Source organism: Artemia sp. Qi Xiang Cuo, chromosome 2 (assembly GCF_049724085.1).
Source record: "Artemia sp. Qi Xiang Cuo chromosome 2, ASM4972408v1, whole genome shotgun sequence".
NCBI lineage: Eukaryota > Metazoa > Arthropoda > Branchiopoda > Anostraca > Artemiidae > Artemia > Artemia sp. Qi Xiang Cuo.
Window position 1 is genome coordinate 26,393,992 of NC_142795.1, and position 15,904 is coordinate 26,409,895.

At 35.6% G+C, this 15,904-nt stretch overlaps 2 protein-coding genes across 4 annotated transcripts in view; one reads left to right on the forward strand and one right to left on the reverse strand.

Moving 5' to 3' along the window:
• The window catches only part of LOC148955059 (endoribonuclease rege-1-like), a 63,415-nt gene that overhangs the window by 26,727 nt on the left and 20,784 nt on the right, over positions 1–15,904 (reverse strand). The gene's annotated exons all lie outside the window — the stretch shown is intronic.
• On the forward strand, positions 3,310–15,011 carry LOC148955060 (uncharacterized). Its single transcript, XM_089106084.1, has 2 exons — positions 3,310–3,789; positions 14,871–15,011. The coding sequence occupies exons 1-2, from the start codon at positions 3,310–3,312 to the stop codon at positions 15,009–15,011; spliced, it is 621 nt and encodes a 206-aa protein (XP_088962210.1).

Below are 15,904 nucleotides of genomic sequence, written 5' to 3' on the forward strand. Positions count from 1 at the left end.
GATTACCTTAATACATATGATAGAAATTTACAGTTTACCTTAGAAATTGAAAGTGCAAATAAAATCCCATTCCTAGATATGTTAATTATTCGTACGAATCCTGATAAGCCCTCAAACATAATTTAGCTCCCATACATCCCAAAAATCACTACGAATCTTAAAACAGTCTGCACACAAAATAATATGTATGTAATTTTTACCAATAATTTCAAAATCCTAAATTTCCTAAATTCCGGTAAAGATAAAACCCCAGTTACTCACCATAAAGGGCTCTATCAAATACCATGCGATTGTGGCCAATACTATGTAAGTAGAGCTCTACCAGAATTTAGAGAAACGCCTACAACAGTATAAAGATGATATCACCAAAGCTCTAAATTCTAATACTGCTACTGTTTCTTTTGATTCTGCTTTAAGCAGCCATGTGTTTGAAAATCCTAGCCACAAAAAAATTTTCAAACAATCAGCCCTTATTAGCAGCGAACTATGTATAAATCAGATAGTTCGAAAAGCAACTGAAATCAGACTTATGATTAATAATAATATTTCCTTAAATAGGGACTTAGGGGAATATTCACTAAATGCTCTATAGACAAATTTGATTAAAAAAGATCTTACAAAATATTTTTTTTAAACAGTAGTCATTAACACAGAACTAGTCACAAATAGACCTTTGAGGTCAGTTGCCTAAAAGGCAAGATCAGCAATAAGACCGTGTTTTTAGTTATACTTCTTTCATTTCAACGAATTGCCTTGTTTCATCTCACTTTATTTAATCAGTCCTGGTTGAACTTCGCTGAAGTAAGGATGCTGGGAATGTTTAAAAAAAAATTCATTTTAGTTTTGATTGGTCGTATGTTGTTCTAAGTCTTTCTTCTTTCATATATTTATATTTTGCTGAGGACGGCCCTTGGACATAGGGCCGAAGCATTCATTCAAAAAAAAATCCATTGTCTTACGAAAAGAATCTTAAAACGAGTAAAAACTAAATTGTATATTCAAGTCAAACTTAAACATAATTAATTAAAGCATGAGTTTAGCTATTGTCGCTTGCCCGTCCTCTAACCGTAAACATTCTAAAGCCTGTTGCGTTATTTGAATATTACAAACATCAAAAACATCATAGCCAGCATCGTATTTGTCACAAATATCGCTCAATACTCGTGGATCAGTATTTGCTCTCGATTCGTGATTGCACTCAAACTGTTGTTTGTCATGAAAGGTCCAGGAAGGCTAGACACTTGAAAAAATATGCAAGACAAATAGTTAAACAAAAACAGTTTTTTTTTCATCAATCATAGGCAGCGCAATAGCGCTGCCTAAGTAAAGAACGATGTTGGCACAATGTATTATTTATTTCTTGGTTTCTTGGTCTTAGACCAGGGCACTTCGTATCGAAGGAGTTGTCGTAGAAACTTTAGAAAGGGCCTCTTCGATTAGAAATTGGAATGTCTTGTGCCTTTTTTAATAGTCGATAGTGATTGGAAGACAACTAACCCCCTTTCCACACCCACAATTTCCCCAAACACATCCAATCAAAATTTTGAGATAGCCATTTTGTTCAGCGTAGTTGATATCTACATAGAAATTATGTTTTTGAGGAGGGCACTTCCCCTGAGCCCTCAGGGCAAGGGTTGTAAGCTATACCCTGGGGACATGTAAGGTTTTTTATACAAAGCTTTGTCGTAGAAACTTCAAAAAAGGCAATTCTATTGGAAATTCAAAGAGATAATGCCCTTTCTAATAGTCAAAAGTGATTGGAGGGCAACTAACCCCCCTCTCACGCCCCCCTTTTCCCCCAACACATACAATCAAAATTTTGAGATAGCCATTTTGTTAAACGTAGTTGAAAGTTCTGGAAATTTGGTCTTTGAGGATAACAACCTTCCCACAGTCCTCAGAGCAAGGGTTGTAAGTTATGCCTTGGGGACATATAAGGTTTTTACAGAAAGTTTTGTTGTAGAAACTTCGAAAATGGCTAATTTGATTAGAAATTGAAAGGGATAGTGCCCTTTTTAATAGTTTAAAGTGATTGGAGAGCAACTAACACCCCTCTCACGCCCATCATTTCCCCAAACACAACCAATCAAAATTTTGAGATAACCATTTTGTTTAACGTAGTTGAAAGGTCCTTAAATTATATCTTTGAGCAGGACGCTCCCCCACAGCCCTCGGGGTAAGGGTTATAAGTTATGCCCTGGAGACATATACGGTTTTTATTGAAAAATTCCCTATTGTTCCTCTTGTTTTTGATGTTTGTAATATTCAAATAACGCAACAGGCTTTAGAATGTTTACGGTTAGAGGACGGGCAAGCGACAATAGCAAAACTCATGCTTTAAGTAATTATGTTTAAGTTTGACTTGAATATACAATGTAGTTTTTACTCGTTTTAAGATTAACTTATTCATCTACATCAGACTGTGTTATCTCTATGTTTTATATGATCATCTATTTGAATTTAAGTTCGGTTTGGGTTTAATTTATTCTTTAATTTTAATTTCTGGTTGTTTTGAGTTTGAATTATTATAGAAGTTAATTTCTGCGGGTCTTAAGTCTGATATTCGGAAAGCTTTTTTTTCAATTATTGTTCTAAAAAGAATGATTACTGCCAAATAATTTCCGAATGGCCAAACAATTAGTCAATAATTTCCAACGGCCAAAATGTTAATTTGCATGTTTATTTTGATGGTCATTTGCAACAGATATTCAGGATTCAGAATCTGTTTTTTTTTTACTTAACAGACCATTCCTGATGATTAAAAATAGACCTTATTATCAATTAGACATCAAACTTGCAATTTGACCTTAAGGAACTTAAGTTCCTTAAGTTCAAATTACTTGCAATTTGCAATTGGAACTTAAGTTCCAATTGCGAATTAGTTTTAGTTTGTCTTCTCATCCAGGTATCGTCATAAGCAACTGTAAAATATTCAGAATCCAATCTAAACTAATCCCATGGGATTTACAGTGAAAACAAAATTGCGCCTCATAAGATTTCCCCCCCCAAGATTTTGAAAATTAAATTTAAAATATTCAATTGTCTCTTTGAAAAGTGACAAGCATTAATAAACTAGAAGGTTCCATGCTGCAGCAACTTTGATCCCAATGTTCCAGAACCAAAGCAACATGTGCCAGTGTGGCCCTTTTCCTCATCCCCCACTATGCTTGATTCGGCACGCCTCTGAAAAGGTAGGACATAAAGCAGCTGATCCCGAATAGATCTGATAGAAATCACCCCCGTCTTCTCCTTCTGGTATGCAGCCTAATCAATAGAATTTAGGTACCCTCTACGATAGTAATTATATACATGCTTGTATCAAAGAAAATCAAAGATTTCAAAAGATTCATGCATTACATATTTGAGCAAGATGGAGTTCTGAAGAGCCAACTTTTAAAAGTGAGTGAAATTTACAATAAATGGCAAAGAAGAAGAGTGGCAATAAAAACATATGGATGCATTCTAACCAACGAGATATGTGACAAAGAAGTGCTTGAGCAAGTGGTTGGAGGAGGGTCAAGATGGAGTTTTCCAAAAGGAAAAATTGAAGATCATGGAACTGAAATAGAATCTGCAATCAGGGAAGTGAATGAAGAAACTGGGTATGACTGCAAAAGTTCCATTGATGCAAGGGAATGGATTGAGTACTATGGCAAGAGCAATAAATACTGCAAGCTCTTTGTGACCTATGGAGTAGGTGAAGACTCCGAATTTGCTCCAACGGTTAAAAACGAGATTTTAGATGTCCAATGGCACTCAATATCAGATATCCTTCATAAATCCAACAGTGTAGAACATTGTCTACTTCGGCCGTACATGAAAGACCTTTTATTGCTGATTAAAAGAAAACAAAAATAAAAAATACTGAGCAATGCAGCTCTGGCTTCAACTAGTAATGATCGAGACAAAATAGAAGCTTCCAATGTATATGTGCCACCCTTCAAAAGAAGCAGGAATTTCAGTAAAGAAGAGCTAAGTCCCAGAATAATTGCAATTAGGCAGCCAAGAGGGCCGGATGGAACCTAAGGTTTTAAGAAAGTGTTTTAAACACATGGAGCGTAATGTTTTGTAGAAATTTGTGGTGTTTACGCTTTTGTTTTTACTTTATTTTTGGACTTTGTAATTTGGAGCAAAATTTTAAGTAACTGTAAATTTGAAAATTTTTATATCTGAAGTGAGATGTGTCAAGCAAAATTTTATAGTTTGAATTATTTTAAACGTATTTTATGTACCCACAATAAACCATTCTAGGGAAAACTTCTTACAGAAATCTCCATCTTATTGAAATAGGCTCTTTTTTTATTGCGTCAAATCTCATTTGTATGATATCTTTTTTTAAAGCCACTGCATCTTTGAGAAGTAATATTTGGTTATTATTTTCTAAGTTTTTTACTCCTTTTTCCTAGATGGAGCATTAACAAAATTTTCTGCAAGTTTTATATACATAAAAAATACTGGAACCAAAGAGGTTTGAACGCCACAACGACTGAAATGTTTTGCATACAATAGAGGATATGTTTGCATAGGAACTCTTGATGGACTTACAACTTTATGCATGTATTCAATTTTTCAGAGACAACGCTTTAGCATTGCCTATATCAATGAGCCATAATGCTTCAATGTAGTAATATAATTTGTCTCCTCAGAGGCACTCTACCTGCTTTTCCTCCAAAAAAACATCCAATCAATATTTTGAAATAGCCATCTTGTTGAAATTAGTCTTAAGAACAAATAAGACAAAGCACAATATTCAAAATACAAATAGTTCTTAATAAAACACGAATTACAGAAAAGATTTTAAAACTCTTACGGTTAGAGCATGGGGAAGGGGATAGTAAATAAAATTCTGCTTTTAAAGTAATTTTTTAAAGTAATTTTTGTTCATTTTAAGTTTGACTTGAATACACAATTTAATTTTTATTTGTTTTAATATTTACTTATTCCTCTATATCAGCATTCATTTTAGTTTAAATTCATGGATAAAATTGCCGAGGATCTGGAAGATGTAGCTAGACGGCATAAGAGTAAAATGTTGTACTGGCATGTTAATAAATTGAGCGGGAGTAGTCAATCCGGACTTGTCCCAGTTACAGATAGGAACGGGGCCACAATTAGTGATAAGAAAAGAGTTAAAGAGAGATGGGCAGAACATTTGAAGAATTTGGTAAACCGAGACAGAGTTGCAGGAAAAGATAAAGGGTTAAATGGAACAGTTTATTGTATCTTGTACTTTAAGTAAGATTTGTTTCATAAGTATGAATTAGTGACAGTGGTAAAAGGATAAAAAATAGCAAGGCTGCAGGTGCTGATAATGCGATATATGAGTTACATAAATACTGTGATTCTGAGGTTACAAATAACTTACTGGAGATTATGAATATGATTTTTGAAAAAGGGGAAGTACCTAATGATTTTAGGAAAACCTTAGTTAAACCACTTTATAAGAAAAGTGATAAGAATGAGTGTGGTAATTGTTGAGGCATTGGTCTGGTCTCTGTAGGTAGCAAATTACTTAGCAATATAATACTTTTTAGACTGAGAGATGCTGTAGACAAAGTTTTAAGAGAAGAACAATTCAGTCTTAGAAAAGGTAGAGGATTTGTCGGCCAAAATTGCACCCATATGTTAATAATTGAGAAGTGCATGAGTTGTCAAACACCTTTGTTACTCAGTTTTATTGATTATCAACAAGCGTTTGATTCTGTTGATAGAAAAGCTCTAGCAAAGGTTTTATCCTTGTATGGTGTACCAGACAAATACATTAAAGTGATTAGTGCTATGTATGAGAATAACACTACTGCAGTTACGGTAGGAAATGAGGTTAGCAGCTAGTTTTGTATTAAATCAGGATTTAAGCAGGGTTGTCTTCTATCCCGCTGTATATGGATCATTTTGATGGACTTTGTCTTAAGGAACACAGGAAAGGCGATGGGAGACCACGGAATCAAATGGGGAGGAAAAAGTCTCCTGGACTTAGATTATGCTGATGATTTAAGCATCCTAGATGAGAGTGTGAGCAAAATGAATGAACTTTTAGAGGTTTTGCAAGTCCAGGGTGCTATAATAGGTTTGAAAATTAATGTTAAGAAGACTAAGTCACTTAGGCTAGGAATAAGTGAAGATGAAAAGGTGACGTTGGGCAACGAAAAAATTGATTAGGTGGACAGCTTCGCTTACCTTAGCATTATAAGCGAAGACGGTGGGAGCAATGAAGATGTCAAAAGTACAATAGCCAAGGCTCAGGGTGTTTTTTTAACAGTTAAAAAAAGTATGGAAATATAGAAAGATTAATCTTCAAACAAAAACTAATATATAGAAGCTACAGTGATAACAGCGGCCAAATATGGATCTGAAGCATGGATGCCCCAAAAAGTGGATGAACATTTGCTAGATGTTTTCCAGAGAAATTACTTACGGATTGTTCTGGGTACCCGGCTGACTGACAGTATTTTAAACAGTAGGCTGTAGGAAAATTGTGGTTCAATACCGCTTCTATGGCTTTAATGAAAGAAGGGTTGGGGCGGCCACGGGACGTTCTGTGGATGAAGGATGACAGATTGCCAAAGATTGTCCTTTTTGGCCAACAGCTCTATGGCTAAACGGAAAGCAGGTCGTCCCGTCTGGGGAGGACATCATAAAGAAAGATTTAAAGGAAATGGGAACTTCCTGGGAGGGTGTAAAAAGGTAGGATTTGAATAAATTGGGATGGAGAAAGAGCGTGCGTAGCTTGTTGGCCTCAGGCGGCTTGGTGCTGCAGTGAGTTGTTAGTAGTAGTAGTAGTAGCATAAGATTTCATTTCTGCTCATCTTAAGGTTGATATGGCTCTTTGCTTTGAAAAGCTTCTTTTTCGGAAAGTACATTTTATAAAAAATACTAAATAAATGCCCAAAAATTCTTGACTTTTGAATATCTATCCAAAAAAATATTAGTATATTATTACAGTGTATGAACAGTATACTTGTATTGGTATTTGTATGAAATACCCCCTAACGCTCAAGTTGCTCATTCATTTACGCATTGCAGAACCGGTTTTGCTGGTTTCTTTCAGCTTAGTGTGAGAAAGACAAAGAGAAGTGACTGATTAAATGGAAAATATATAATCTGGGCTATATATTTGCGCATTAGAGAGGGGGGGGGGGTATTTGGTCAGTTTTAAGTTAGAATAATACTACATAATATGCAGAATATTTGTATCAAACACACTAGGCATGCAGCCCTGCTATACTTTACCCCACCCCCCTACTGTGCAAATATATAGCCCAAATTTGTTTCTAAAGCCTTATATTTTTATCATACTTAGGTATATTTTATTAGGATTGAGCGTCAGAAAAACATATTAGAAGAATATTAGGTAGGGAGTATTTCATACAAGTACCCTTTTATTAAACTAAATACAATTTTAACAGTCAGAGGAACTAATTTTTCACCTCATCAGAACAGGGGTGCTATCTGGTAAGGGCAGGGGAGCAACTGCTACCTCCAGAACCCAGTTTTCCCCCAAGCTTAAATTTAGTTTCTTCAAAAATCCTGTCAAAACTAAGATAAGCATGCATAATTCAAACATCCAGAGAAATGGGTCAGTTTCCTTTAATCCGTCTTTGCCTTTATGGTACTATTAAATAAAATAAAACAAGTTTTTTAAACTGAAAGTAAGGAGCGACATTAAAACTTAAAACGAACAGAAATTATTCCGTATATGAAAGGAGCTCTTCCCTCCTCACCGCCTTGCTCTTTACGCTAAAGTTTTTATTGTTGTAAAAAATAAAGTTTTGAGACAGAGTCAAACTTTAGCGTAAAAAGCAAGGCGTTGAGGAGGGGACAGTCCCTTTCATATAAAGAATAATTTCTATTCGTTTTAAGTTTTAATTTAGATAATTACTTTAATTTTAAAAAAATTGTTTTTTTTTATTTAATTTATGATAGTTTTTTAGTTAATTCATCTTTTATTTTAATAAAAATTTTAATTTTCTTTTGCTAAATGGATGTCTTTACAAATTAACTTACGTAACTAACTTCTATATTCCTATATTTTTCTTCTGGCAAAAAATACGAAGTTGCAGATTTTTGCATATATTAGCTTGAAACCTATGTAATAGGGTTTTCTGATACGCTGAATCTGACGGTGTGATTTTCATTAAAATTCTTTAACTTGTAGGGGACGTTTCACCCCTCTTTAAAAAATCGAGTAAATTTTCTCAGGCTTTTAGCCTTTGATGAGTAATACTAAACTTAATAAAATTTATATATTTAGAATCAGCATTATAAATACATTCTTTTGATACATTTATTGACATCAAAATTCTGTTTTTAAAAGTTTCGATTACTATTGAGCCGTATCGCTTGTTTTTTTATTGTTTTTTTTTTTGTTACGTATATGTTATTACGTATATGAGGGGTTCTCCCCTTAGTCAATACCACGCTCTTTACGTTAAAAGTTAAAAAAAAAGTTTTAATTCACAAACCCCTGAATCAAAAAGGCTGTTTAATTAGAATAGATAGCTCTTTTGAAAGCAATAAAAAAAACTGTAGCGTAAAGAGCGATGTATTCACTTGGGGGAGAACCCCTCACTTACGTTATAATTTCTGTTCGTTTTAAGTTCTAATATTACTTCTTACATTTCAGTTGAAAAAACTTGATTTTTTTTATTTAATTTCTGATCGTTTTTTAAATAATGCTTGGAAATCCGGCGCCCCCTTCATAGAAATGTCCCTTACCCCAAAGAAACATCCTCAACGGAAATATTCTCCAGAGTAACCCCCTCCTTTAGCCCCCCTCCCTCCAGAAAAAATCCTTCCTGAAAATGGTTGTATACTTCCCAATAACCAATAAATAATGCTGGCAAGTCTGGCGCCCCCTTCATGGCAATTTCCCTTCCCCCATGAAAACTTCCTTCATGAACAGATCCTCCAATATAACCCCCGACCCACCCTTCCCTCCCACTACCAGGAAAAAAAAACTCCTGAAAATTTCTGTATACTTCCCAATAACCAATACTATATGTTAACATTGGGTAAAGTTCATAACTTTTAGCCCTCCCTCTGGGAACTTCGGGGGATTAAGTCATCCTAAAAGACGTATTTATTATATTTTCGACCATGCTGAACAAAATGGCTATCTCAAAATTTTTATTGGGTGACTTTGGGAAAAAAATAAGTGTGGGAGGGGGCCTAGTTGCACTCCATTTTTTTTGGTCACTTAAAAAGGGCACTAGAACTTTTAATTTCCGTTCGAATGAGCCCTCTTACGATATTCTAGGACTACTAGATCGATACGATTACCCCTGGGGAAATAAAAACAAAAAAAAACAAACAAACAAATAAACACGCATCCGTGATTTCTCTTCTAGCAAAAAATGCAAAATTTCACATTTTTGTAGATAGGAGCTAGAAAACTCTATAGTAGGGTTCCCTGATACGCTGAATATGATGGTGTGATTTTCATTAAGGTTCTATAACTTTTAGGGGGTCTTTCCCCCTTTTTTTAAAATCAGCCAAATTTTCTCAGGCGCGTAACTTTTGATGAGTTGCACTAAACTTGATGAAAATTATATATTTGAAATCAGCATTGAAATTTTATTCTTTTGATATATCTATTGGTATCAAAAACCCGTTTTCTAGAGTTTCGGTTACCATTGAGCCGGGTCGCTCCTTACTTACAGTTCGTTACCACGAACTGTTTGATATGGCTCATTTGTTGCTTTTCACTGTCACTTTCACTTGATTTGGGGACATTGGCCCAACTTTACGCCCGCCCCCCCCTCCCCCAAGATTTTGACAAAATTACACCACTATTGTGCTGCCAATTTTAAAGAAAGAGCTGAAAATCCTTGCTTACAATTATTACGCAATTTTATGCTGAAATTGACGTGTCTGCCCCATTCCAGTGCTAGAAATGAGCGTCTGTTTTTTAAGTTAAAAATAATAAAAAACCCACTCCACAATTGACTCAATCCGAAATCTGTTTCCTATGCCTATCAGAAGAACAATTCCTGACCAAAGTTCTTGGGAATTCACGGATATCCTTGTAAGGAAAGCAAGAAAGTGGAAAGAGTAAACTCCCAATTTATCCATGTTCCCAAATTGATTAGGTATGCTTTGCTGTAAAAGCATCTAATATGTTGTATCTTATATCAGGATCAAAAGTAAGTTTTAAATCCAGTCCAAAACACTTATCTCTTTGAGTTGTTTATCAAGATTTTCCTAAATAAAAATGCAATCTTAACTTGTTTTTTTCCTCAAAATATCTAAATTACATCCAAAATACTTGATTTGAATTGAAAATCAAGTATTTTGCAGGCATCAAGACATGGATAATTGTATAAAAAGCCATGACGTATAGTCCAGGTGATTGAGAGGCCTCTTTGGGATAAGCCCTTTTTAGGATCATATGCAGCGCGGTTGCGCTGCCTATGTAAAGAACGATGTTGGCACAATGTATTGTTTTATTTTTTTCTTCAGACCAGGGCAATACGTATCGAAGGATTTGCCGTATAAACTTCGAAAAGGGCTCATTCGATTGGACATTGGAGTGGCTTGTGCTTTTTAATGATCGAAAGTGATTGGAAGGCAACTTACACCCCTTCCACGCCCACCATTTTCCCAAACACATCCAATCAAAATTTTTAGATAGCCATTTTGTTTAAAGTAGTTAAAAGGTTTAGAAATTAGGTCTTTGAGGATGAAAGCCCCCTCAGAGCACTCAGGGCAAGGGTTGTAAGTTATGCCCTGGGGGCATATAAGGTTTTTATAGATAGTGATGTTGTAGAAACTTCAAAAAGGGCTCATTCAATTGGAAATTAGAAGGGCTTGTGCCTTTTTTAACAGTCGAAAGTGATTGGAGGATAACGAACCCCCCTCTCACGCCCACCATTTTCCCAAACACATTAAATCAAAATTTTGAGATAGCCATTTTATTCAACGTAGTTGAAAGGTCCAGAAATTATGTCTTTGAGGATGACAACCCCCTCACAGCCCTCAGGGCAAGGGTTGTAAGTTAAGCCCTGGGGTATATAAGCTAAAAGCGTTGTCGTAGAAACTTCAAAAAGGGCTCATTCGATTAAAAATTGAAACAGATAGTGCCCTTTTTAATAGTCAGAAGTGATTGGAGGGCACCTAACCCACCCACCCACCCCCCCCCCCCTCACCCCCACCATTTCCCCAAACACATCCAATCAAAATTTTGAGATAGCAATTTTCTTCAACGTAGTTGAGAGATTTGGATATTAGGTCTTTGAGGATGACACCCCCCAGTCCTCAGGGCAAGGGTTGTAAGTTATGCCCTGGGGGCATATAAGGTTTTTATTGAAAGCTTTATAGAAACTTCAAAAGGGCTCATTCGATTGGAAATTGAAAGGGCTAGTGCCTTTTTTAATAGTTAACAGTGATTGGAGAGCAACTAACGCCCCTCTCGCGCCCACCATTTCCCAAAACACATTCAATCAAAATTTTGAGATAGTCATTTTGTTTAACGTAGTTGAAAGTTCTAGAAACTAGGCCTTTGAGGATGACAGCTCCCTTATAGCCCTCAGGGAAAGGGTTGTAATTTATGCCCTGGGGAAACGTAAATTGTTTATAGAAAGTTTTGTCGTAAAAGTTCAAAAATGATTCATTTAATGAAATATCGAAATAGCCAGTGCCCTGTTTTTTACCTAAAATTTAAGGCAAAGCTCGAAATTTTTATAGTAAAAATCAATGATGGTTCCTTATATTATTAGTTTTTTCTTTTTTTTTTGTTTAGACCAGGGCACTTCGTATCGAAGGAGTTGTTACTTCGAAAAGGGCTCATTCGATTGAAATTTAGAAAGGGCTAATGCCCTTTTTAATTGTCGAAAGTAATTGGAGGGCAACTAGTCCTCCTCCCACGCCCACCCTCCCATTTGCCCATTATTTTTAAAAACTAAAATTTGCCATAATATTAAATCAAAATGCACTGTGTTAATGCTAATTCCCAATAAGGCATCTCAGCAGTATCCCAAGAACGACTGAGAGTATTGTGTTCAAATTTTGGGGGTTACTGCTGCTCTTAAAATTTAGCCAAATCAAAATAGCGTAAGTGTATCCAAGCTATCAGTAGGGAGGGGGTCACCATTTCAAATTGAACATCCATATATGGGCATTGTCCAAGGACATTAAGGGCATTATAGCATGTCCTATGGATAAGACATTAAGCCGTAGGACAAGACTTAATGTCCCTGGTAAAAAACTTAGGACGAAACTTAATGTCCATGTTTAAAATGTTATTTTTAGACCAGTCAGACGCTATGAACCCCTGTACATACAAGATGACGTCTCTTTATAGATCTATTTGGTTGTTACAGTGTTTTATGGCTATGTGTTTTGATGGCTATGTTGTTTGATGTTATGTTATGTGGTTTGATGATGTTTCATAGTTCTGTCTGCTTGTTGTTTCACGATCTGATGTTAATTTCATGTGTTGGTTATGTGGACCTACGTTGTTTCACAGTTATATTCTCTCTTTTGGTTATAGGGTTTGATGGTTATTTTGTTTGATGGATGAGTTATTTTACGATTTTTTTTATTCACACTCTGCTTTTTGATGGTTTTAGTAGTTATTGCCTATTTTTTTCGTTTGTTGTGCGATATAATGTAGTTTCACTATTTTACTCTGCTTGTCTATAGTTATATAGTTTTATACTTCTATCGAATACGAACAGAAGTTTACATCATTGCCAGATAAGAGCGTCTAACGGGACAGGATCACTTGTCTCTTTCTAGGCCAATCAGGGAGTCGGAAATACGAACGGGACAAGATCGCAATTCAGCATTGAGATTTTGTTTATAATGAGCACGCTTTGTGATTAAAGTAACATATCGTTTCACAACACAATGGAACAAACATCGAATACTGTGAATTTAGAAGTTTTAGCTACACAAATATATAATGTGAGTTCTGTTTAGTAAATTTTCTTTAGTTTTTCCAAATAAAATCATTTTTTGTAGTCCCCTCAATATATTCAAATTCTGGGTATACCCCCCCAAAAAACAAAATCGGTATGCCTTGTTTTCAAAATATACTCTTTTTTCCATGTAAAAACCCACCCCCCTCCCCCCATTCGATAACAATTAATTCTTTCAACAAAAGTTATTCTTTTACTCGAAAAAGGTGACTTTTTCACATGCGTTTAAAATCATCAGAATCTTCACACTTGCAATTTAAACAAAAACTGTGTGTGAATATGTCTCAAGTGGGGTGATTTCGTAAACAAATCTTTTCGCACGAACCTTGTCTAAATTAACAAAAACAAGGGTGGTAGCTAGACAAGGAAATGATTAAGGCTACAGACTTTGCGTAATTCTAGACGGTCTGAAAAAGGGGCGAATTATTTGCAAAATTAAAAGATTTATTTTTAGAACATGGAAATTATGTAAAAGGGGGAGGGGTGCTAACAGCCCTTTAGAGTGCATATTTTTTAGGTACTTTTCAGAGCTTGTGGGAAAAGAGAGTCATTATTCCTTTTTCTAGCTTTCTTTCGATAAAGTTTATTTTACATTCTCAGGGGGGGGGACCGTAGAAATTACGGTTTTTAAATTTGATAGTATGAGGCTAGAAAGCAACGTCTTTACTTAAGGGGGAGGGTTGCTAAAATTAGACCTATGTCTCTTACACTCTAAAAAAAGACATCTTTTATTACCAGAGCGGAAAAGGGTTGCTTTTGCAGACAATTATATCTTATGAGGGGTGTTCAATTTTCAAATGGCTTTGATGAAGGCAAATACTTCTTTTATGAAGAGAAATAATGGTTTACTTAAATCTTCCAAGTTTTACCTCGCCAAAAAGGAAGGGATGTAGCGATTTTAATGCTCTTATTTTGGAATTTATGGATTTTATCTACTCTTTAGATGATTAATAGTTTAAGAGGCTTTCATAAAAATACTACTTTCACTAATGTATTTTCTTCTGTAACAGGGAGTCATTATTTGATACTAAATTTTTTTCTTCTTTTCTAGGAAAATTTTGAGCAATGTCCCCCCCCCCAGACAAGAAGGCGAGAACTACTGTTAAAACCCCTGTGAGGGCATCAGTTGTCCAGTATGGCCGTTGGCCAAAACCTTCAGCTCAGTGTACCCCCCATATACATGGCTATGACGTTACTGCTCCGTCCACCCCCTATCAAGCGTTTCCGGGGCCTTCAAGACCAACGACCTTCATACAAGGCGAGAATGAGCCTCCTTCAGCCCTCAACATGCAAGCTGTAGATCTTAATGTAAGTTTTAAATTTTATTTCCGGTAATAATTTTTCTCCCAAGTCAATTTGAAGGATAGAGATAGTACCGTTAGACTTCGAAATAATTCCAGATTCTAATTTGCTTAATATTGCTGTCATGGGGCATTTGTAAGAGATGCGAGACTTAACGGTCCCATTTTACCATATGCTCCAGAAAATCTTGAAAATAACAGACTTGCATTAACGGATGTGAGGTTAGGTTAGATTGGTTTATACACATTGAAAATAAGCTATTTTCAGGAGATGACCTCAAAGGACTTAGACTACCCCTTTCAAACCAAGTAAAGACCTCGTTTTCTTCCCAAAGCAGATAAAGGGTATTAATATGAAATTTTTGGGGGTTGCTTGAACAAAATCAAAATCTACTTTGGCTCGTTTGGATTGTAAATATGTTATATCTCTAATTCATATAGGGTGGCTATTAAATTGTAACTTTCAGGATATATAGAGCTGGGAACAGTGAGTTAACCAAATGGTACTACGTGTACATAGATAGTGCTACTACTAATACTACTACTACACAGCGTGTCTTTTAAGCACATGTTTTAAATGATATGAAAATATAATCCAATTTTAATATTAGGGTGATTTAGACACTTTGAAAATAAACTATTTTCCTTACAGGTTACATCGGTTCCATATGCACTACCCCCTCACCCATCTGAAGAAACAAGTCACGAACTATGTGTTCGCATTGACGCGCCAATGGACTTTCGTGACAATCATATCACTGAAATACCAGATATCGACGAACAAGATCTATAACGATGTGGTAAATTCTTACGTTATGGTGATGGTTGTGTTAATTTAGACGATACTCCTTCTGACATTGACATTTTATTGAATAATTATTTAGGTTTAGACGCTAGTACACTTGAACAAGGCAATGCAGTTAGTTCAGAGGACGATTTACCATGGCTGAGTCCGAATACAATGCAAATTTTAGATAATTTTACCAGAGAACCCTCCCCCCACCCTCCCATGGCTGAGTCCAAATACAATGCAAATTTTAGATAATTTTACCAGAGAGTTAAATGAGAACCTTCCCCCCACTGATTTAACGAGTATAGTCCCTGTTCGATCAAATTTAATTGAAAATGAAATGGCTTCGATGGATTTTAGTACACGGACCAGCCCTTTTGTCGAACAGTGGGGGAGGGGGTGGTGATGGTAATTTACAAGGGGGAGGGGGTAATGATATACAGTTCACGACACTACCAGAATTTCAACAAAACAAATTCGATATTGAATACAATAGTCGTTTTTACTACAAAATTTGGGGATTCGTTTAATTCGCTTACGGAGGAAATTTATAGCCGAGCCCATTTATATTGTTCATGAATATGTAGAAAAAATTCGTGCACTTTTAGAAAACCAGATTCAGGTGTTGGAAGGTCGGGACTCTATTAAGGCCTCGATTGTTTTAAAAATATTTTATCTAAATGAGTCATATGCAGGTTATGATCATTACTTACACACCGAGATGTTGGTGTTGAACTCTCATTTGGAGAATTATGAGAACGGGAGTGGGTCCGTAGTTTTATTTATGGAATATTTAAGTGTAAATATATGTACATTTAAAAAAGATTTTAATCAAAGAGGGAGTGGGGCGGGGGAGAGGTTTATAGTTTTAAAATATAATCCCGATTTAGAAGGAT

Bases quoted from the DNA above. Each gene is read 5' to 3' on its own strand.
- LOC148955060 (XM_089106084.1), top strand. From the start codon at position 3,310: ATGCTTGTATCAAAGAAAATCAAAGATTTCAAAAGATTCATGCATTAC. The intron at 3,790-14,870 runs GTAGAACATTGT...TTTTCCTTACAG, and splicing joins TCCTTCATAAATCCAACAGT to GTTACATCGGTTCCATATGC.